We start from the raw sequence: 22,739 nt of genomic DNA on the forward strand, positions 1-22,739 counted from the left end.
AAGACCACAACCAGAATTAGACTGTACCCATTGATTTGTAAAAACATGAGTTCAAAACCCAAAGTCCAAGAAAAGCAGAAATGCTGCATAAGAAAAGTGAGAATGGGCTTCTCTCATCTATCATCAACCATATAAAAACTTATTGGTCAAATAAATATAGAAGAGGCATAGGAAAAACCAGTCTTCTATTGCTTGGCATTAAAAATATCCAACCGGTGTTGCTTTTATATATTTCCTTTTGGGAGTTATTGGTTAAATTTTTGGTCAGTTTTCACTTGGGGTAGTTAATCTTATATCTATAAATATATTGTATTTTATTATTTTTAATTTAGTTGTTTATTGTTTAAAGTATTACATAGGTCTCCTTTTCCCCCCATTGACCTCTCCCTGGTCATACCCTCTTCCCCCATCCCAAAACATGCCCTTACCACCATACTCTCTGTGTCCATGGGTTACGCCTTTGTATTTTAGTCAAATTAAATTTTCTCCTTTATTGGTTTTGCTTGGCTTTAACGGGTGTGTAATTAGGGTTGGAAATGTTTCAGAATCCAAAGAAGATTTTTCTTACTCATTGTCTCTTAGGGACCACCTGAGCTAATTAAATCTCTCTTCTTCCTAATATCCATTTTATTGCTCTCTCTCCCTCTATGTTCATTTAAACTATTGTTTATATTTCTTTAACTATAGGTCAGAAAATGTGCAGAGTAATATGAATCCCAAAGCTTATTTGTCCATTGAAGGCTTACTACAAGAATATCTAAATACTATTTCTAAATTCTATTTGGAAAAGCTACTTGATCTGGACACCTGGACTTGTATCTGCTCATAGCTTACATAGTGTGGGAGGGAGAAGGACATGGAAATAATACAGATGAAGAGTCCATGGTGTTCTGCATTGTGTGTGTGCATGTGAGTGTGTGTGTGTGTGTGTGTGTGTGTGTGTGTTTGTGTGCCTTGTAAACTGAGAGCAGTCCTCAGAGCAGGGGTACCTGGACTGATATATTCCAAGGTGACTCTATTACCTGGAGGAGATACTAAGGATGAGATTCTTTTCAATTCACAAGATGCTTTTGCAACCAGATTAATAAAGTGGGAGATTTACATAGTGTGCACAAGGAACTCTCCATGACTTAAAGTTACAAGAGCAAAACATAGGCCACCTTATTTCTTAATATCTTCAGACATCATCTCTGATCCTGCTCTGCCATGCTCATTCCCCTTGACATTCTGGCTCATTTTGAGCCCTGATTTTCTAAACAATCTCCTTCCTCAGGGCCTTTGCACTGACTGCACCTTCTGCCTGGCAAACAGTTCCCCCTCAGTCTCCCACTTAGTCTTCCTTGAGGTATCTGTTAAGTGTCGTCTGTTGGCCTGTCCTGGCTAAACTCTATAAAAGAGAGCACCCTGTATCCACTTTCTCCACTTAATGTGATTTACTTTTTGTTTTAGCAGCTGCACTATTGGATATGTTTTATTATTTTTTAATTGATAATATTCTTTCTCCATCATTAGTTTATAGAGACTATTTTTCAGCATCCCATACTCTGAACAGTACCCAGAACATGGTCTATAGTCAATATATATTCCACAAATGCCTGAAAGATATCCACAGTAAAACAGCAATATACATTATGTTTGAAGAACAGGTTGGTGTAAAAGGAAATTCTAATGAGAAATGACAATGAAGATACCATAATGAGGACCAAATCACAGCAAAAATGGAAATAATTTTCCTGATTCTAAAACATAAATGTGTCATTTATTCTCAGGTACAAATGCTTACTAATGTGACATTTAGTTATTCATTTCTTCTATTTTCTGATAGATACCTCTGACACATGGAACCAGGCAACGATACCCAAATTTCAGCATTCCTTCTTCTGGGACTTTCACAGGCACTGGAACTACAGCCCCTCATATTTGGGCTTTTCCTCTCCATGTACCTGGTCACTGTGTTTGGAAACCTGCTCATCATCCTGGCCATCAGCTCAGACTCCCACCTCCACACGCCCATGTACTTCTTCCTCTCCAACCTGTCCTTGGTAGACATCTGTTTCACCTCCACCACCATCCCAAAGATGCTGGTCAACATCCAGACAAGGAGCAAAGCCATCACCTATGAAGGCTGCATCACACAGATGTATTTTTTCATACTCTTTGGAGGTTGGGACATCTTCCTTCTAACTGTAATGGCCTATGACAGGTATGTGGCCATCTGCTACCCACTTCACTACATAGTCATCATGAACCCCCGGCTCTGTGGACTGCTTGTTCTGGTGTGCTGGATCATGAGTGTCCTGAATTCCTTGCTAGAAAGCTTAATGGTGTTGGGTCTGCACTTCTGCTCAGACTTGGAAATACCCCACTTTTTCTGTGAATTCAATCAGGTGGTCCAACTTGCCTGTTCTGACACCTTGCTTAACAACATTATAATGTATTTTTCAGCTGGGTTGCTATGTGGTGGTTCCCTTGCTGGGATCCTTTACTCTTACTCCAAGATAATTTCCTCCATATGTGTAATCCCTTCAGCTCAGGGGAAGTATAAAGCATTTTCTACCTGTGCATCTCACCTCTCAGTCGTCTCCTTATTTTATGGTACAGTCCTAGGTGTTTACCTCAGCTCTGCTGTTTCCCAGAGCTCACACTCAAGTGCAATAGCCTCAGTGATGTACACTGTGGTCACACCCATGCTGAACCCCTTTATCTACAGTCTCAGGAACAAGGACATAAAAGGGGCCCTGGAAAGATTCCTTGGCAGGTAAGCTCTTCAAGGGCCAGCTGTACTAGGCTGAAGAATTGCCCAGGAATGCAGAGTGAAAATCCTCAGAGCCAGAAGTTCTGACACAAATAAAGCCAATCTTTGGACTACATGTAAATGAAAATTCTCAGTTATCTCATAGATTAACATGAATTACTTTAGTATCATTTATTATCTTATGCCATATTTCATTCCAAATAATTTTTCTATTGTTTTACTGAAAGAATTTCCATGAATTATCCTACCTTTATGGACAAAGTTATACTTGGATACTAAGGTCATTTGCATAATTTTATTGCAAAGGAAAATCTGAGACCACAGTTTTCACTTTTTTGTTCATCATTACTTTCTAGAACACTACCTTTGTTGCTCTTCTTGATAATGTAGACTTTAACATGCTAGTATGCTTTATAGCTGGTCTCATGGTTTTATCTTTTCATTCTATTATTCATCTGTGTGTCCACATACCTACCATAGCCACTGGCAAAAATTGACTATCAGACACATGTTTCCAAGAAGAGTCTACAAGGAAATCCGCATTTTAATAGATAGATAGGTCTAATATGGTTAGAGTTAGAGATGACCTTAAATGTGATAAAGCAATAATAGCCATACAATTTTTTACTATACAAAAATGTTTTTCATGGCACTTGTGTACTTAATAAAGTGTGGAATATCCTGCCATGTGTAAGGCTCCTTATTCACTGGGATGAAAGATTATGTGGTATATTTTATGATTTTTTTCTGAACTATTTCATTGTTTTTGTTTTAAAACTTTCTTTTTATATGCTTTTTTTTAAGTGAGAGGAGAGAGAGAGAAGGAGGAGAGAGAGAGAGAGAGAGAGAGAGAGAGAGAGAGAGAGAGAGAGAGAGAGAGAACATCCATATGAGAGAAATATTGATCGGCTGTCTTCCATACACATTCCAACTTGGGTTCCAAACCACAACCCGGAAATGTGCCCTGACTGGGAATAGATCCAGCAACCTTTCTGTGTATGGGATGATGCTCAACCAACTGAGCCATACAGGACAGGGATCCTTGAAAGAATTAAGTGTGCTCCCTACTAATGTGACTCTTTCTTGTGTTCTAAATTCATAATCTGTAGGGAGCGGCTATAGGATTAAGCCTCCAACTGACATGTTGGCCACACCACAAACAAGTCCCAGTTTAGAGGGCACATCCCTCTTAGCATAATTAAGCTTGACCTTATGACACTCCCTAGATCCTATCTGGGTAGCTAATGGCTGTGGGAGGTGCAGCAAGTGCTGCCAAAACAAGTGAAACTCTCAAGAACATTGTAACTATGGTGACTACTACCTTGTTTACCTCTGACTATAAAATAAAGGCTCAGCTTGCCATCTGGATCTTTCTCTGTGGTCTTAGCCAGGCACAGAAGATCCACCTATACCAGGGGTGGGCAAACTTTTTGACTCGAGGGCCACAATGGCTTCTTAAACTGGACTGGAGGGCCGGAACAAAAGCATGGATGGAGTGTTTGTGTGAACTAATATAAATTCAAAGTAAAGGAGTGGAGGGGAGAACAAGAGAACCCTCCGCTCTTTCGGCTCCATGGGCCGGATAGAACAGCCGAACGGGCCGGATCCGGCCCGCGGGCCATAGTTTGTCCACAGCTGACCTAGACCCAGCTTATTCTCTTTGTCTGTCTTTTCTTCATTCTTCATCCCCCTCCCTCAGGCTCACCAAACCCTTGGCTGTGCTGGCGTGGCACAAGTGGCGCCCAACACTGGGCTGAGTTCGGCCCAAGTGGGACTCAATGCGGGCCTGAGTGTGAGGGAACTGCAATTGTCAGGTGAAAGGACGCTCCAGTGAAGCACATGCAGAAAGCAAAAAGGAAGGTAAGGAGTTTAGTTTAGTAATAGCTAGGTGTAAAACATGGGAAATTCAGGATCGTAGGAAAAGAATTTATACGTATCCATGCTTAAGGCTATGCTCCAAGCAAGGGGCTGTTCTGCGAGGTATGAACAGCTTTTCGATTTGTTGGATTTTGTGAGTAAAACCTGCCCATGGTTTTCTGAGGAAAGAAAGGTAAATATAGAGGCATGGGAGAAGGTAGGAAAACAACTTTGAGATAATTATATAGCTGAAGGTCCAGAGGAAATGCCTGCCTCTACTTTTGGTCTGTGGTCCCTGATTTGCGGCTGCCTAGAGCCCACTCCAGAAAGGGAGTGGATGAATGTGGCAGGGGAATCAAAACAGATGGGGGAAGGTTTCCAGAGGCTTCTGACTCCACCATCGGTGCCTCTGCTGCCTCCTCCAGTCCCTGGGGCTACAGCTTCTGTGGGAGAGAGCCCTCCGGATGATGCGCTTCCTCCCAAATATGAGCGAGGATTGGAGGAAGCAAGGGAACAGCGCTGGTGGGTTTGGGATAATGGGGGTGGAGATATGCTCAAGTATTGCCTCAGGGCATGGCCAATAGTCCTACCTTATGTCAGGATTTTGTGGCTGCAGCCATACATCCTATAAGGAAAAAATATTCCGAGGCTTATATAATTCATTATATGGATGACATTCTCTTAGCTCATAAAAATGAAACATATCTAAATAATATCTATATAGATTTACAGGATTCCCTGCATTGTGCTGGATTATGCATAGCACCTGAAAAAGTTCAAAGGACATTTCCTTTTTCTTATCTTGGCAGCATTGAGGGAAAAACAATAAAACCTCAGAAAATTCAAATTTGGACTGACACTTTACTTACATTAAATAACTTCTAAAAATTATTAGGAGATATTAACTGGGTTTGATCTGCTTTAAAATTAACCACTGCTGACTTAAGCCCTTTATTTCATATACTAAGGGGAGATTCATCTCCGTCATCCCCATGCTGCTTGACAGAGGAAGCCAAGACAACCTTACATAAAGTTGAGGATTCTTTAAGTTCAGCACAACTTACTAGAATTGATTACTCCCTTCCTTTACAGATTTTAATTTTCCCTATGACACATACACCCACTGAGGTCATTTGGCAAGCTCCTGGAGTTGATGAATGCCTATATTTGGCTCATTCTCCAACTAAAGTATTAACTCCTTTCCATGATTCGGTTTCCCAGCTAATAGCTCGAGCCCGCCTTTGAACAGGCCAATTAGTGGGCCGAGATCCTGACCTTATTGTAATGCCATTTACAGCTATACAGCAAGACTGGCTCTGGCAACGATCAACGAATTGGCAAGTTGCACTTGCTAATTTCTTCAGACAGGTTGGTAACCATTATCCAGCAAATAAGGTTTTACAATTTTTCTCAGTTACTACCTTTACCTTCCCAAAGATAGTGAAGTTACAACCTATACCTCAGGCATTAACCATTTTTACAGATGGATCCAGTTCTGGAAAAGCTGGATACTACTGCAGCAGAGGTACAAAGGTCCTTCAAAGCCCTTATATTTCAGCACAATGGGTAGAAATACAAGCTCTTATTTATGCCTTGACAGATTTTGCTACGGAGCCCATTAACCTATATAGTGATAGTGCCTATGTGGTAAGTATGGCCAAACTAATTGAAACGGCTACTATAGAACACACTCATTCGGAGAAACTCTTTCATTTATTTTTCAACTTTCAAAAAGTCATCGGAGAACAATTTCCCTGCTTTATTGGTCATATCCAATCTCATTCAGGTCTCCCTGGTCCATTAGCTATAGGCAATGATGCTATTGATTGCCTCCTTGCTGTAATGCAAGAGGCTACCCCATTTTCTCTTGCCCAGTCCTCCCATGCTTTGCATCATCAAAATGCTGCTGCCTTACGCAAACAATTCCGTATTTCTCAGGAGCAAGCTCGTCAAATTGTTAAGCAGTGCCCTCAGTGTGTAATTCATTGCCCTGTGCAATCATTGGGGGTTAATCCTAGGGGTCTTAAATCTAATCAAATCTGACAAATGGATGTCACTCATGCCCCGAAGTTTGGTAAGCATAGATGGGTACATGTTAATATAGATACCTGCTCCTGCTTTATCTTTGTGATTCCCCAAACGGGAGAGAGTGCCAAGCATGTAATTAATCATTGCCTATCTGCCTTTGCGGTATTAGGTCTTCCCTTAGAGCTAAAGACAGACAATGGACCCGCATACACTAGTTCTGCCTTTCAACATTTTTGTCAGCAATATCAAATTTATCATAAAGCTGGTATCCCTTACAACCCTCAAAGTCAAGCAACAGTGGGAAGAGCAAATTGTACTCTTAAAATGCAATTACTAAAACAGAAAGGGGGAGATAGATGTTATGTGTCACCTCAAAACAAACTCAGTCATGTTCTTTATAGTTTAAATTTTTTGAGTTGCGATGCATAGGGTCGTACAGCAGCTGAAAGGCATTGGGCCTCCTGTACAATAGCCTCTGCAGGTTTAGCCTGATAGAAGGATGCACAAACTGGACAATGATTTGGACCAGATCCAGTAATGATGTGGGGAAGAGGTTGTGTTTGTATCTTTCCAGAAGGAGCAGCACAGCCAATTTGGGTGCCAGAACATTATGTGCATCACCACAATGGACCCAGATAAGCTCCTTGTCCCTTCATTCAAAAGACTGAGAGTTGCCCTGATGACAGCAAAGTGGAAAAGGAAGATGACGAAGGCTATGCAAGAGACCAAGGTGCCAACATGGGGTCAGCTGAAGAAGTTAACAACTGAGGCCCAGCAGATGGTAGAAAAGCAAGATGTGGAAGCTACTCCCTCAATCATGTTTCTGGCCATGCTAGCATTGGTTAGCTGCCAGTCTTCTGCAAACTCTTGTGCAGCCAAGTCTGAGGACTCTGAGTAAATCAGCAAAAAGAAACTTTCATTTAGTAGAAAAATGTTACTGTAGTTTGATTTCTCTATTATTGTTGTGTTGCATTGGCATTGTTTTGTTATTGGGTTTTGCATTGGCATTGTTTTTCTAATATTTTAATAGTCAGAGCTTTGTCCTTAATGTTTAAGTTTTACTTCCATTATTAGTAGCTTAAAAATAAAAGAAGGGCAAGATGTAGGGAGCGGTTATAGGGTTAAGCCTCGGACTGACCTGCTGGCAAAGCCACAAACAAGTCCCAGCTTAGAGGGCAGAGCCCTCTTAGCATAATTAAACTTGACCTCATGACGCTCCCTAGATCCTTCCTGGGTAGCTAATGGGCTGTGGGAGGTGCAGCAAGTGCTGCCAAAACAAGTGAAACTCACAAGAACATTGTAACTATGGTGACCACTACGTTGTTTACCTCTGACTATAAAATAAAGGCTCAGCTTGCCATCTGGATCTGTTCTGTGGTCTCAGCCAGGCACAGAAGATTCACCTAGACCCAGCTTATTCTCTTTGTCTGTCTTTTCTTCATCCTTCATTGGCCCTCCCTCAGGCTCGCTGAACCCTTGACTGTGCTGGCGCAGCACAGTCAGGTATATGTAACTGTGATGTGTCTTGGACATAAAGCAACTGCAGAGTTCTGATCTGTGGTTCCGTTCTCCTGCAAGGGAAGTGTCCAGAGAGGGACAAATCAGATTTCGTGGAGTACGAGAAACCTCCAACATGTGGGGTTGAGTACATAGTCACAAGGGACATGCTGAGGATGGGAAACAGAAATTCTAGGCCTAGGGAATACATTCCCCGGAAATAGTCCATTGGGAGAATGCTGAGATACTGGGGAGGCAAGTTCATGAACCAGGGACAGAAGACATTGCTCCTTTTGTAAACTTTTAGTGTTGTGCATGCCTGTATGAGAGTATTTGTTGATGTTTTATGTCTCTTTGTTTTTTGTTTAATTTGTTTAAAGATGGGGAAAGTCCTGCTTTGGGGAAGCCCAGTTATGTGTGGCGAGGCTGAATATGTGACAAGAGATTGCAGGAACGTCCCAGCAGCTGCCAAGAATCCTCCTTATTCTTGGGGGTTCATCCTACTCTCCCTGGCAGGGTGTTGGCCTACCAGTAACTCTTGGCTAGTGAGATTTCTGTCTGTATGTCTGTGATACAATTTTGGCTAACTTTTAGGGACTTTAATTTGCTCTTTCCTGATTTATGATTTTGCTGTGCTGCATTAAATTTTTAAGATTCTAAGGTTAATTTAAAAGTGTAAAATTTGTGAAGGTTGCAACCCAGGGAAATTAAAACAAAGGCCAGTTAATTCTAAGCCTAAAAACCATTATCTTCCCCACCTGAGGCAAAGTGGGAGGAGAAAATAAAAAAATATAAAATAAAAAAAAGAAGGCCATTTTACTCTGAGCAAAAGCCCAGAGGTTTCCAAGTGGCAGAAAGGGAGGCGGTACATGCTGAACTCGACAGGGCAGAGAAATTTACAAAATCCCAACAAGCATCATGTCCATTAAACATCCGGTTGGCAGCATTGGTATTATAGGGACAGGGACCAGGGTGGGACTGGAACGGGACTGGGACGGGAAGCAGGTATGTATGCTATTTTTTGGTATTGACAGCAAGCTTCAAAACCTCATATGTCAAATTTGCTGAAGTTGTTAACATCATAGATATTTTTACGCTTAAAAATATCAAATTTCATGCCAAAAAAAAAGCATTTGCGGGAAGTTTTATTTTTTAAATTTTTAAAATTATTATTATTTTTAAATATATTTTATTGATTTTAGAGAGGAAGGGAGAGGGAGAGAGAGATAGATAGAAACATCAATAATGATAGAGAATCATTGATTGGCTGTCTCCTGAATGCCCCCTACTGGGTATCGAGACCACAACGTAGGCATGTGCCCCTTGGCCGGGATCGAACCTGGGACCCTTCAGTCCTCAGGCTGATGCTCTATCCATTTAGGCAAACCAGCTAGGGCTGCGGGAAGTTTTAATTCATTACTTTATTTTGAAGAAAAAGTTGTCGAATACTTTGGGAAGCTTATGGTGAACATGCTACATCTCAAGATACTTGTGAATGCTGGTTTAAATGCTTTAAAAATGATGATTTCGATGTGAAAGACAAAGAACATCCAGGTTAACCAAAAAAGTTTGAAGACCAACAATTACAAGCATTATTGGATGAAGATGCATGTCAAACTCAAAAACAACTTGCAGAAAAATTAAATGTTGCTCAGCAAACAATTTCCAATCATTTACAAGCAATGGGAAAGATTTTAAAGGAAGGAAAATGGGTGCCACATCAACTGAATGAAAGACAAATGGAAAACTGAAAAGTCATCAGTAAAATGTTGCTTCAACAGCACGAAGGAAAGTTTTTTTCATGGAACTGTGACTGGTGATGAACAGTGGATTTATTTTGAGAATCCTAAATGCACAAAATCATGGGTTGATCCAGGTCAACCGTTAACATTGACTGCAAGGCCAAATAGCTTTGAAAAGAAGACAATGCTCTGCGTTTGGTGGGATCAGGAAGGTGTGGTGTATTATGAGCTTCTAAAACTAGGTGAAACTGTTAATACTGATTGCTACCGACAACAAATAATCAATTTGAACCACGCTTTGATTGTAAAATGACCAGAATGTGCCAGAAGACACAGCAAAATACTTTTGCTTCATGATAACACAACATCACACACTTCAAAACCAGTTAAAGACACATTAAAAGATCTTGCCTGAGAAGTATTAACCCACCGGCTGTATTCACCAGATCTTGCTCCTTCAGATTACCACTTGTTCTGATTGATGGCACACACAGTTTCTGAGCAGCACTTAAAAATGTATGAAGAAGTGGAAAATTGGGTCTCTGAATGGTTTGCCTCAAAACAAGAAAGGTTCTATTGGGACGGTATCCACAAATTACCTGAAAGACGGGGAACAGTGTAGCTAGCGATGGACATTACTTTGAAAAAAGCACTTTTGATGTGTCTCTTCAAATTATCGTGTTTTCTTTGATTACAAAATCCTCATTATTAACCAGTACACCTAGTATATTTTAATGTTTTCTTCTGATGTTTTGAAATGTGTGACTAAGAAGTTAACTGACTTTTGTCAATGTTCCATGGGTTCTTAAAAAGGAGATGTATTATTTGTTTATAGGCTACAAAGTTCAATATTTATCAGTTAATTAAAATCAGTTTAGAGTTCGGAAAAAAAAAAGAATTAGTGTGGACAATAATCAACAGCAGATAACTACTGTCCTCACTTATATTTACCATGATTATTTTATCAGTAAGCTATTGCTGTATGATGAGCCATCCTATAAGCAGATTATTTATTTATTTATTTATTTATTTATTTATTTATTTATTTATTTTAAGGTATTATATGTTTAGATATCTTACCATTGCCCTCCCACCCCACTCCCATACATGCCCTCACCCCCCAATGTTTTGCATCCGTTGGTTACTCTTATATGCATGCATATAAGTCCTTCAGTTGAGCTCTTATTTCCCCCACCTCTCCCTAACCTTACCGCTGTAATTTGACAGTCTGTTTGATGCTTTACTGCCTCTGTAACTATCTTTTTGTTCATCAGTTTATAAGGTTTTTCATTATCCCCAAATGAGTGAGATCATGTGGTATTTTTCTTTCATTGACTGGCTTATTTCACTTAGCATAATGTTCTCTAATTCCATCCAGGTGCCTACAAATGGTAGTAATTCCTTCTTTTTTATAGCAGCATAGTATTCCATTGTGTAGATGTACCATGGTTTTCTGATCCAGTCATCTGCTGACGGGCACCTAGGCTGTTTCCAAATCTTAGCTATTGTAAATTGTGCTGCTATGAACATAGGGGTGCATATATCCTTTCTGATTGGTGTTTCTAGTTTCTTAGGATATATTCCTAGGAGTGGGATTACTGGGTCAAATGGGAGTTCCATTTTCAGTTTTTTGAGGAAACTCCATACTGTTCTCCACAGTGGCTGCACCAGTCTGCATTGCCACCAGCAGTGCACGAGGGTTCCTTTTTCTCCGCATCCTCGCCAACACTTGTCATTTGTTGATTTGTTGATGATAGCCATTCTGACAGGTGTGAGATGGTATCGCATTGTCATTTTGATTTGCATCTCTCGGATAATTAGTGACTTTGAGCATGTTTTCATGTGTCTCTTGGCCTTCCTTCTGTCTTCTTTCGAAAAGATTCTATTTAGGTCCGTTGCCCATTTTTTTATTGGATCATTTATCTTCCTTTTATTAAGTGTATAAGCTGCCTGTAGATGTTGGAGATTAAACCTTTATCAGTGATAACATTTGCAAATACTTTCTCCCATACAGTGGGATTTCTTGTTGTTTTGTTGATGGTCTCTTTTGCTGTGCAAAAGCTTTTTATTTTGATGTAGTCCCATTTGTTTATTTTCTCTTTGGCTTCCATTGCCCTAGGGTCAGTATCAGTGAAAAAGTTCTTTTGGCATATGTCTGAGATTTTGCTGCCTGTGGATTCCTCTAGTATTTTTATGGTTTCCCATCTTACATTTAAGTCCTGTATCCATTCTGAGTTTATTTTTGTGTATGGTGTAAGTTGGTGATCTAGTTTCATTTTTTTGCATGTATCTGTCCAATTTTCCCAACACCATTTATTGAAGAGACTGTCTTGACTCCATTGTATGCTCATGCCTCCTTTGTCAAATATTAATTGCGCATATTGGTTTGGGTCGATATCTGGATTCTCTATTCTATTCCATTGATCTATATGTCTGTTCTTGTGCCAGTACCAGGCTGTTTTGAGGACAGTGCTTTGTAATACAGCTTGAAATCTGGTATTGAGATCCCTCCTACTTTATTCTTCTTTCTCAGGATTGCTGTGGCTATTCGAGGTAATTTTTTATTCCAGATGAATTTTTGGAGAGTTCTTTCTAGGTCTGTGAAATATGCCGTTGGTATTTTAATGGGGAATGCATTGAATCTATAGATTGCTTTGGGTAGTATGGACATTTTAATGATGTTGATTCTACCAATCCATGAACATGGTATGTTCTTCCATCTGTTTACATCTTCCTCTATCTCTTTTTCAGTGTCCTGTAGGTTTCTGCGTATAGGTCTTTTACCTCCTTGGTTAGGTTTATTCCTAAGTATCTTAATTTTTTTGGTGCGATGGAAAATGGGATTGCTTTTTTAGTCTGTTTTTCTGTAAGTTCACTGTTGGTGTATAGAAATGCCATAGATTTCTTGGCGTTAATTTTGTATCCTGCTATATTACCGAATTCATTTATTAAGTCTATTAGTATTTTGATGGAGTCTTTCGAGTTTTTTATGTACAATATCATGTCATCTGCAAATAAGGACAGCTTTACTTCTTCTTTTCCAATTTGGATGCCTTTTATTTCTTCTTCTTGTCTAATTGCAATGGCTAATACTTCCAGTACTATGTCAAACAGGAGTGGTGATTGTGGGCATCCCTGTCTTGTTCCTGTTCTTAGGGGAAATGGTTTTAGTTTTTGCCCATTGAGTATGATGCTAGCTGTGGGTTTATCATATATAGCTTTTATTATGTTGAGATATGATCCTTCTATTCCCACCTTGTTGAGAGTTTTTATCAAGAAAGGGTGTTGGATTTTGTCAAATGCTTTTTCTGCATCAATTGATATGACTATGTGATTTTTATCTCTCAATTTGTTTATGTGATGTATCACATTTATTGATTTGCGGATATTGTACCATCCTTGCATTCCTGGGATAAACCCTACTTGGTCATGGTGTATGATCTTTCTGATGTACTGCTGGATCTGATTTGCTAGAATTTTGTTGAGGATTTTCGAATCTATGTTCATGAGGGATATTGGCCTGTAATTCTCCTTCATTGTGTTGTCTTTATCTGGTTTTGGTATTAGGGTGATGCTGGCTTCATAGAAGGATCTTGGAAGTGTTCCTTCCTCTTGAATTTTTTGGAATAGTCTGAGGAGGATAGGTTTTAGTTCTCCCTTGAATGTTTGGTAAAACTCCCCTGTGAAGCCGTCTGGCCCCGGGCTTTTGTTTGACGGAAGCTCTTTGATGACTGCTTCAATTTCTTCCATAGTTACTGGCATATTGAGCTGTTTAGATTCTTCCTGATTGAGTTTTGGAAGGTTATATTTTTCTAGGAATATTTCCATTTCCTCCAGGTTGTCCAGTTTGTTGGAATAGAGTTGTTCATAGTATTTTTTAACAATCCTTTGTATTTCTGTGGGTTCTGTTGTTATTTCACCTCTTTCATTTCTGATTTTGTTTATTTGGGTCCTCTCTCTTTGCTTCTTGGTGAGCCTGGCTAGAGGTTCATCAATCTTGTTGTTTGTTGCCATGATGTTTTTTTATTTCTTCTTTGATCTCTCTGGTAATCCAGTCATTATTTAATAGCATGCTATTTAGTCTCCATGTGTTTGATTTTTTTGGATTGTTTTTATTGTAGTTGATTTCCAGTTTTATGCCATTGTGATCTGAGAAGATGCTTGATATGATTTCTATCTTCTTGAATTTGAAGAGACCTTGCCTGTGACCCAATATATGGTCTATCTTTGAAAATGACCCATGTGCACTTGAGAACAATGTATATTCTATGACTTTGGGGTGAAATATTCTGAAGATGTCAATCAATTTCATCTGGTCTAGTGAGTCATTTAGGATTGATGTTTCTTTGCTGATTTTTTGTTTAGAGGATTTGTCCAATGGTGATAGTGGGGTGTTAGAGTCTGCTACTATGATTGTATTTCTGTCAATCTCTCCCTTGATATCCTCCAGGAGTTTTTTTTATGTGTTTGGGTGCTCCTGTATTGGGAGCATATATGTTTACCAGAGTTATTTCTTCTTGTTGGATTGCTCCCTTTAGTATTATGAAGTGGACTTCCTTATCTCTTGTTATGTCCTTCACTTTGAGATCTAATTTGTCAGATATAAGTATTGCTACCCCAGCTTTTTTTCAGTTCCATTTTTCTGGAAAACCTTTTTTCATCCCTTCACCCTCAGTCTGTGTGCGTCTTTTTTTCTGAGGTGGGTTTCTTGTAGACAGCAGATATATGGGTCTTGTTTTCTTATCCAATCCGTTACCCCATGTCTTTTGATTGGGGCATTTAATCCATTTACATTTAAAGTTATTATTGATAGGTACTTATTTGTTGCCATTCCTATTCTTTACCCCTGTGTTCCTTCTTCGCTTCCTGTTTCTTTCTTTCTTTCTTTTTTTTTTTTTTACAGCAGACCCTTTAGCATTTCTTGCATTGCTGGATTGCTGGTTTGGTGGTAATAAATTCCCTTAGTTCTTTTATGTCTGTGAAGCTCCTGATTTCACCTGCAATTTTGATTGATAGCCTTGCTGTGTACAGTATTCTTGGATTCAGACCCTTCCTTTGCATGACTTTGTATATTTAATTCCATTCCCTTCTGGCATGATGAGTTTCTGTTGAGAAATCAGTGGCTAGTCTGATGGGGGTTTTTTGTATGTAACTTTCTGTCTCTCTCTTGCTGCTTTTAAGATTCTTACTTTGTCGTTGGTGTTTGCCAATTTAATTATAATGTGCCTTTGTGTCGGTCTTTTGGGGTTCATTTTGCTTGGGACTCTGTGAGCTTCTTGGATTTGTGTGGGTTTTTTCTTCCCTATATCAGGGAAATTTTCTGTCATTATTTCTTCAAAGAGGTTTTCTATTCCTTGCTCAGCTTCCTTTCCTTCTGGAACCCCTATTATGCGGATGTTGTTTTGTTTCGTGTTGTCCCAAAGTTCCCTTAGGCTCTCCTCCTGCCTTTTAATTTTTTTTTCTGGAAGTTGCTCTACTTGGGTATTTTTTCCCATCTTGTCTTCTAGCTCACTGATGCGGTCTTCTGCTTCTTCTAGTCTACTCTTGATGCTTTCTATTGAGTTCTTTACAGCAGCGATGTCATTTTTCATTTCTTCTTGGTTCTTCTTCATTTCCTCTTGGTTCTTGCTCATATTGTCAAATTTGTCTTCCATTCTTTTCAGCCACCTTATGACCATTTCTCTGAATTCTTTTTCTGGAAGGTTGCTTGCCTCCATTTCGTTTACTTCCTTTTCTGGTGATGCTTGATTTTCTTTCATATGCGGGCTGTTTCTTTGTCTCCCCATGGTCGCTCTTCTCTGGGTGTCTGGTTATGTAGTTCTCTCTCTCCTGCATTGATTTAAAAGCACAAAATACAGCACTACCAGGTACAACACACAAGGCACTGAACAGAAATGTATTCACGATATTAATAACCTTCAATAAAGGTGACCACCAGAGAAAGGCAAATTAGGGGATAGGAGAGAAAGAAGAAGAGGAAAAAGAAAGAAAGTAGAAAAAAAAAGGAGTGTCAAAATGAAATTGGGAAAAGGGAAAAAAAAAGTAAGAGAGGCAAGAAAGACTAAGAGAGAAAGGGGAACAGACTATATATATTTGGGATAAAACTCCAATAGAACAATCACTAATCCCAGCAAATGCCAGCAACAAGTACCTGGGGATTAATACAAACTACAACACCAACTAATACTGAGTGAGGCAAGGGACAACAGAAGCACAAAACAAACAAAAAAATAAACAAAAGAAGAATAAGCAAAACAATCTCAAAAAAAGCATAAAAATTTGATATAATCTACATTCAAGCGAACAACAACAAAAGGACAGAGAGAAAAACAATTTTTTGGATAGTTAAGACAGCAAAGAGAGAGGTGTGTATGGACTTGGAGCAGGGGATTGGAGATTAGATATGTAAGTAGGGTGAGATTTTAATAAGGGGTAAACAGAAAGAATAGGGAAAATCTAAAGCAGGAAAGGGGTAAGATAAACAGGACACCGAAAAGGGGAAGGTTAGGAAGAGAGTGATGGCATAAAGGTAGAGTTGAGATAGAGTAAAACGATGCTAAAGGAAAGATAAATATAGAATGTAGAACACTAATCCCAAAATAAAATGAAGAGAAAATAAAATGACACTTAAAAAAAAAGATAAAACAGCAGTAGTAATAATATGGATTGAAAATAAAAATGTAATAATTAAAAAGGTAAAATCATGTGAGGAAAAAAGAAAAAAAATGAGTTTCTTGAGTAAAAGATGCAAAAAATGAAAATAAAAAAATAAAAAAAATAAAAATAAAATGTGGAGTAGTGAAGGTCATTCACTTCCTCTGTTGTTCTGTTTGGCAAGCCTGTTTCTCATTCTGAACAGTATTGCAGTTCCCTGTGTTCCACTGCTCTTCAGTGTTGTAAACCAGTCCTGGTTTTAAGCAGGCGGTGTGTCTTAATTTCTCGTATTCCTTTATTTTTGATTACACAAGAGTCAATTTGTGATTCAGCCCCTGGGTGGCAGTGTTTCTGGATTGACTTCTGTGTCTATATATGGCCTCTCTAGGCAGTGTTAGAGCTTTCTTTCCCTGTGGCACTCACTACCGGTTTGTGGGAGTGGGCTGCCTCAGAGCTGGCTCTCCGATGGTCACTCCCCGCTCCGATGCCCAGGTTCCAGAAAAACAACCTCCCCTGCAGTCTCCCAGGGTGTCCCCAACTGGGTGATCCTATGCATTGGGCTTAGTAATCAGAAGCAAGGATTTGAAGAGGAAAAAGCCCAAGTGTGCGAACTCCGGGGCTGCGCGTAAGTCTAGGCAGTCGGCACACCTTTGAAATTCTTAGGGTGTCCCTGCACGTCAGATCAAAATGGGTTGCTTTTTAGAGAGCCCTTCTGTTAGCAGCTCTGAGGACCCCCTTCCACATTCACAGATCACGCCAGCCCCAACAGCCACGGATTTTTCTAGGCACAGACTTCCCTGGTCCTCCAGCTCCTGCAAAACGCGTGTTCCTCTCTCCCGCCAGGACCAGAGACCTCACCTTATCCCAGGCAAAATCTGACCTTTCTGTGGTGGAGTGTAGAGCTCCTCTGAACCCATGTGTTTGCGCCAATTGGGGAGCGTTGGTGTTCTGGGGCTCGCAGCTGTTCCGTGGGTGCCGCAGTTGTGGATTCTCAGGCTTCCGATAAGCTCCACTTTCTGGTTCAAGATGGTGCAGACTCCGTGTCCAAGCCCGCAGCTCCGGGAGGGGACCCAGCCGCAGTGGGGGCTGCCAGGTCAGGGGAACCCCATCTAGCAGTCCCCCACCTTCTTCTGGAGTTCAGCTGTCCCCCAACTTGCCAACAAACACTCCTCGTGCGACCCTCAGCCGCCCTTTCTTTCTGCTCCAGGATAAGGCTCAGAACACGTCTGTCTATTCCGCTGCCATTTTTTCCTCTTAAGCAGATTATTTAATACTAGAGGTCCGGTACATTGATTCATGCACTGGTGGGGTCCCTCAGCCTGGCCAGCGGGGATGAGGCTGAAACCAGCTCTCTGACATCCCTTGAGGGGTCCTGGATTATGAGAGGGTGCAGGCAGGCCGAGGGACCTCACCAGTGCATGATTGGGGCTGGGGAGGCACCCCGGGAGGGCTCCAGGGTGTGTCAGGCCCTTCTTACCCAGTCCCAATTGGCCAGACCCCAGCAGCAGTATATCATCAGTTTACCCTATTTCTTTATCTACCTTTATCTGCTATTTTAAAGAAAAGAAAGTGTACCGAGTGTGATTGTTTTATTTTACTTCTACTGTTCCTATGTCCATGAAACTAGCTTTTTTCCCCCAGGTGGAAGAGATTCCTCCAGCTACCTGAGCTCTAGATCCTGGATTTTTTCATTCTAGATTTTTTTGAAGTATAATTATGTCATAGTAACATATAGAAACGTTTTAAAATGCTTTAAAAATGCCTATATATATATTAAGAAGGTTTTAAAATGTTTAAATTAACTTTCCTTGAAACTTGAAGTGTGATTCCCCACTGCCTGAAGTGTGTGTACCTCACTGATAAGGATTTGAACTGACGCAGAGTGCCTTGTGTCAAGATAAACACTTGCATGAGTGATGTACTCTCCTTAGCCCCAATGCCATGTTTAAGATTAACATATGTGCATTGACATAAATCATTGATAGCCACCTGAGCTGCTATGGGTACAAACAAACTTTAAATATGGACCCCTGCCAGCCAACAATGCTCATCTTGTCGAGACATTACAAAGGCCCGTCTCTTTGTTGGTCTGACAAGTGATGCCGCTCTACGCTCCTTTTCCTGCCAGATGACAGAAGATCAGCCAGTAATCTCCCTGCACCCGGACCAGACCAGCCCAGTTGCCGGATGCAACCGAGCTCTTGGGAGAAGAACGCCAGCCCCCCTGCACCCGGACCAGACCAGTCCAGTTGCCGGACCACAGAGGACAACACCATGGGGATCTCTAACTAAGCTAGTACCCACAGCCACTCAGGAATCTGTGTGAGTAATAAAAAGCTGTGTGGAATGGGAGGAACCAAGATGGCAGCATAGGTAAACATCTGAACTTGGTGCCTCACACAACCACTTCAAAACTATAACTAAAAGGCAAAACGTATATCATCCAGAATCACAGGAAGGCTGGCTGAGTGGAATTTATACAACTAGAAATAAAGAGAAAAGCACACTGAGACTGGGAGGAGGTGCGGAGGTGCGGAAGTAAAGTGCAGAGGTACGGAGGCATGCATGGCAAAGGGCTGGCAACTGAGTACGCTGTTGTCTTTTTCAATTGGGAGGGAGATACAACCTCCCAATGGTTCTGAACTCCAGTTCTGGGTGAGACTCTGGGGACCCAGACTCATATGGGGAGAAACTGGACTGTCTGGCATCAAGCCAGAATTCGAGGGCAGATTTCTCTCAGAGGTGCTTGCTGTGATCATTGTTCCTGCACAGTGCCATGGGACACAGAGACCTGGGGACCTCTTTGGGCCAGGGCTGACAGTCAGCCATTGCTATTTGCTCTGCCCTGGGGATTCCCTGAGACCCCGCCCCACCCAATTTACAATCCCACCCAAGCTGCGCGCAGAAGCTTTTGTGTATGAATGGCCTGGCCTTTTGCAATCTAAAACCTAACATACTGAAGCTGGGTCAGAGAGCCCCAGAGCCTCCAAATGAAGGCCAAAAGCTGAACAGCAGCTTGCATTGCTTCAGAGCTGGGCCTCATCTGGGCACCTCCAAACCCCAAACAAAGAGGAGGAATCTGCAGATCTCTCTGTAGCTCCTGCTGGGTGGCCTAAGGCAGTGGATGACTTTGCACCTCCTTGGAGATCTGAGAGCCAGTGTACCCAGTGGTCAGAGTGAGACCATCCAGATTATAACTCTTCACATCCATAAGAGACGTACTCAGGGGGCAGACTCAGTGAGCACCAAAGTCCCACTGAAGCAAGTCTTGCTCCATAAGGGTGTCTCCAGCACAGAAGTTCTCCCATCATAGACACAACTGATCCTCAAGGCCAATTGACCTGGGGGTCAATTACTCCCAGTGATACCAACAACAATCAAGGCTTAACTACAATAAGACTGTGCACACAGCCCACAAAGGGGTGCACCAAGAGTGTCCACCTCAGGTAATTAGGGAGGCTGAGCCACTGGGCCCTATAGGACACATACCACACAAGGCCACTCTATCAACTCAAGGAGACTTTGCAGCTACCCAGTACATAGAAACAAACACAGGGAAGCAGCCAAAATGTGGAGACAAAGAAACAGGTCACAAATGAAAGATATGGAGGAAAGCAAACTATTGGATATAGAGTTCAAAACCATGGTTATAAGGTTACACAAGAATAAGAATCTTCTAGAAACCTCCGAGAAATTTAGTGAGACCCTCAAGGATATGAAAAAGGACCAACTAGAAATTAAGCATATACTGATTGAAACAAAGAATAATATACAGAGATCCAACAACAGACTAGAGGATTGCAAGAATCAAGTCAAAGATTTGAAATATGAAGAAGCAAAAAAACACCCAACCAGAATAGCAAAAAGAAAAGAGAATCCAAAACTATGAAGATAGTGTAAGGAGCCTCTGGACCAACTTCAAGTGTACCAACATTCGAATTATGGGGGTGCCAGAAGAAGAGAAAGAGCAAGACATTGAAAACCTATTTGAAGAAATAATGACAGGAAACTTCCCCTACCTGGTGAAAGAAATAGACTTACAAGTCCAGGAAGTGCAGAGAACCCCAAACAAAAGGAATCCAAAGAGGACCACACCAAGACACATCATAATTAAAATGCCAAGGGCAAAAGACAGAGAGAGTATCTTAAAAGCAGCAAGAGAAAAACAGTTAGTTACCTACAAGGGATTACCCATATGATTGTCAGCTGATTTCTCAACAGAAACTATGCAGGCCAGAAGGGAGTGGCAATAAATATTCAAAGTGATGAATAAAAAGAACCTACAACCAAGATTACTCTACCCAGCAAAGCTATCATTTGGAATTGAAGGTCAGATAAAGAGCTTCACAGATAAGAAAAAGCTAAAGGAGTTCATCACCACCAAACCAACATTATATGAAATGTGAAGGGTATTCTTTAAGAAGAGGAAGAAGAAGAAAAAGGTAAAGATAAAAATTATGAACAGCAAAGTGACAACAAATACATATCTATCAACAAGTGAATCTAAAAATCAAGTGAATAAAAATCTGATGAACAGAATAAACTGGTGAATATAATAGAATCAGGGGCATAGAAAGGGAGTGGACTGACAATTCTCAGGGGGCAGGGGGTGTGGGGAGTGCGGGAAGAGATGGGACAAAAATCTTATACCTATGGATGTGGACAGTGGGTGGGGTGAGGGCAGAGGGTGGTGGGAACCGGGTGGAGGGGACCTATGGATAGAAAAAAGAGAAACAACTGTAATAATCTAAACAATAAATATTTTTTAAAAAGATGTGTGATTTTCAACTGCATATATTTCATGTTGTGTAATTCCTCTGGCAGTTAATTGAATTATTTTGCGTACGCTTAAAATTTAAGTTAAAGCCTCTGGTCTTTGTTGGTCCTAAGCCTGCCACTCTGGTCCTGCTGATGCAAGCAGTCTCTCCATCAGCAACTACTTGAATGTCCCACACCTGCATGGTTAAAGTTTATCTCAAGGGATGCTTTAGAATCTAAGATTAGATGAACACCCCAGATCCTTTCCCAGGATTTACTTGGGACAAATTACATAATGTAATTGGAACATGATTAAAATTCACAATTTGATGACTAAAGGCATAAAATAATTGCAGTCCATACCTCATGTTTCCATTTGATGTTTTATTTTATTTTTTGTTAATTCTTAAATGAGGATATTTTTCCTTTGAATTTTAGAGACAGTGGAAGAGAGGGAGAGAGACAGAGAGAGAAACATCCACGTGAGAAAGACACATCAATTGGTTGCTCCCGCTTGCACCCTGACCAGGGCTGGGGATTCAGCCTGCAACCCAGGTACATGTCCTTGACTGGAATTGAACCCAAGACCCTTCAATCCTTGGGCCAATGGTCTATCCACTGAGCCAAACCGGCTAGGGCTTATGTTTCCATTTGTATGTCAGGAAAGTACACAATAAACTTTAGTGGCTTCTTACAGTAATTGTTAAACATTTAATATACCTGAGAGTAATTTTCCAATGAAATATGGCCATATATCTCATTTATTGCTTGCAACATTCACCATGGGGATAATAAACAGAACTTTAGATGAATGTTGCAAGCAATAAATGAGGTATATGTCCATATTTCACTGAGTCCAAATAAATAGTTCCAAGGTAACATGTGTATGTATATGTGTGCTTATTCAATACATTTTTATTTCAAACAAACCCACCCACTTACTAGTATATGTACACAAAAACAGATTCATTTATAATCACATATTTTATGTTGAAAGAAAACTTAAGAGATGTTTGAAGAGGATAGAAATGAAAATAATGAATTTTTGAATTAATATAAACTTAAAAGATGTAGAAATTTAGACATGAAGATTTAAAGTAAGTGGTATACATGAACTTAAATGATGAATTACTTTTCCTATGTTAATGCTCCTAAGGCATCAAAATTGGGAGCACATGTACATTTATGCAATAAGAAATTCTCTACCTGCTAAAGTGGCTGAATATCTCAAAACTCATTACTTTTTTTTTTTTTTTTTTTTTTTTTTACTGAAGGGGGGATTACAACTCAAAAAGACTTTACCCAGGGGAGGCTAAATGAATAAATTGAGACACTTGATCTCAGTTTCCTGAAGAAAATTTTATTGGATAAATGTGTATTTACTTTTTAATGCTAATGTAACATTACCATCTGAGAGATTTGCAACAAATACATTCATGCTTTGAAAC

The 22,739-nt window shown here is 40.4% G+C and overlaps 1 protein-coding gene across 1 annotated transcript; it reads left to right on the plus strand.

Moving 5' to 3' along the window:
• Positions 1 to 1,838: 1,838 nt before the first annotated feature.
• LOC308252307 (olfactory receptor 7A10-like) lies at positions 1,839 to 2,762 on the plus strand (the record flags this gene model as incomplete). The annotated part of the gene is made up of 1 exon (XM_080676713.1): positions 1,839 to 2,762. One exon carries the CDS (start codon positions 1,839 to 1,841, stop codon positions 2,760 to 2,762), a length of 924 nt encoding a protein of 307 aa, XP_080532839.1.
• Positions 2,763 to 22,739: the final 19,977 nt, after the last annotated feature.

The sequence above is a fragment of the Plecotus auritus genome (assembly GCF_963455305.1).
Source record: "Plecotus auritus genome assembly, chromosome: 6".
Lineage (NCBI taxonomy): Eukaryota > Metazoa > Chordata > Mammalia > Chiroptera > Vespertilionidae > Plecotus > Plecotus auritus.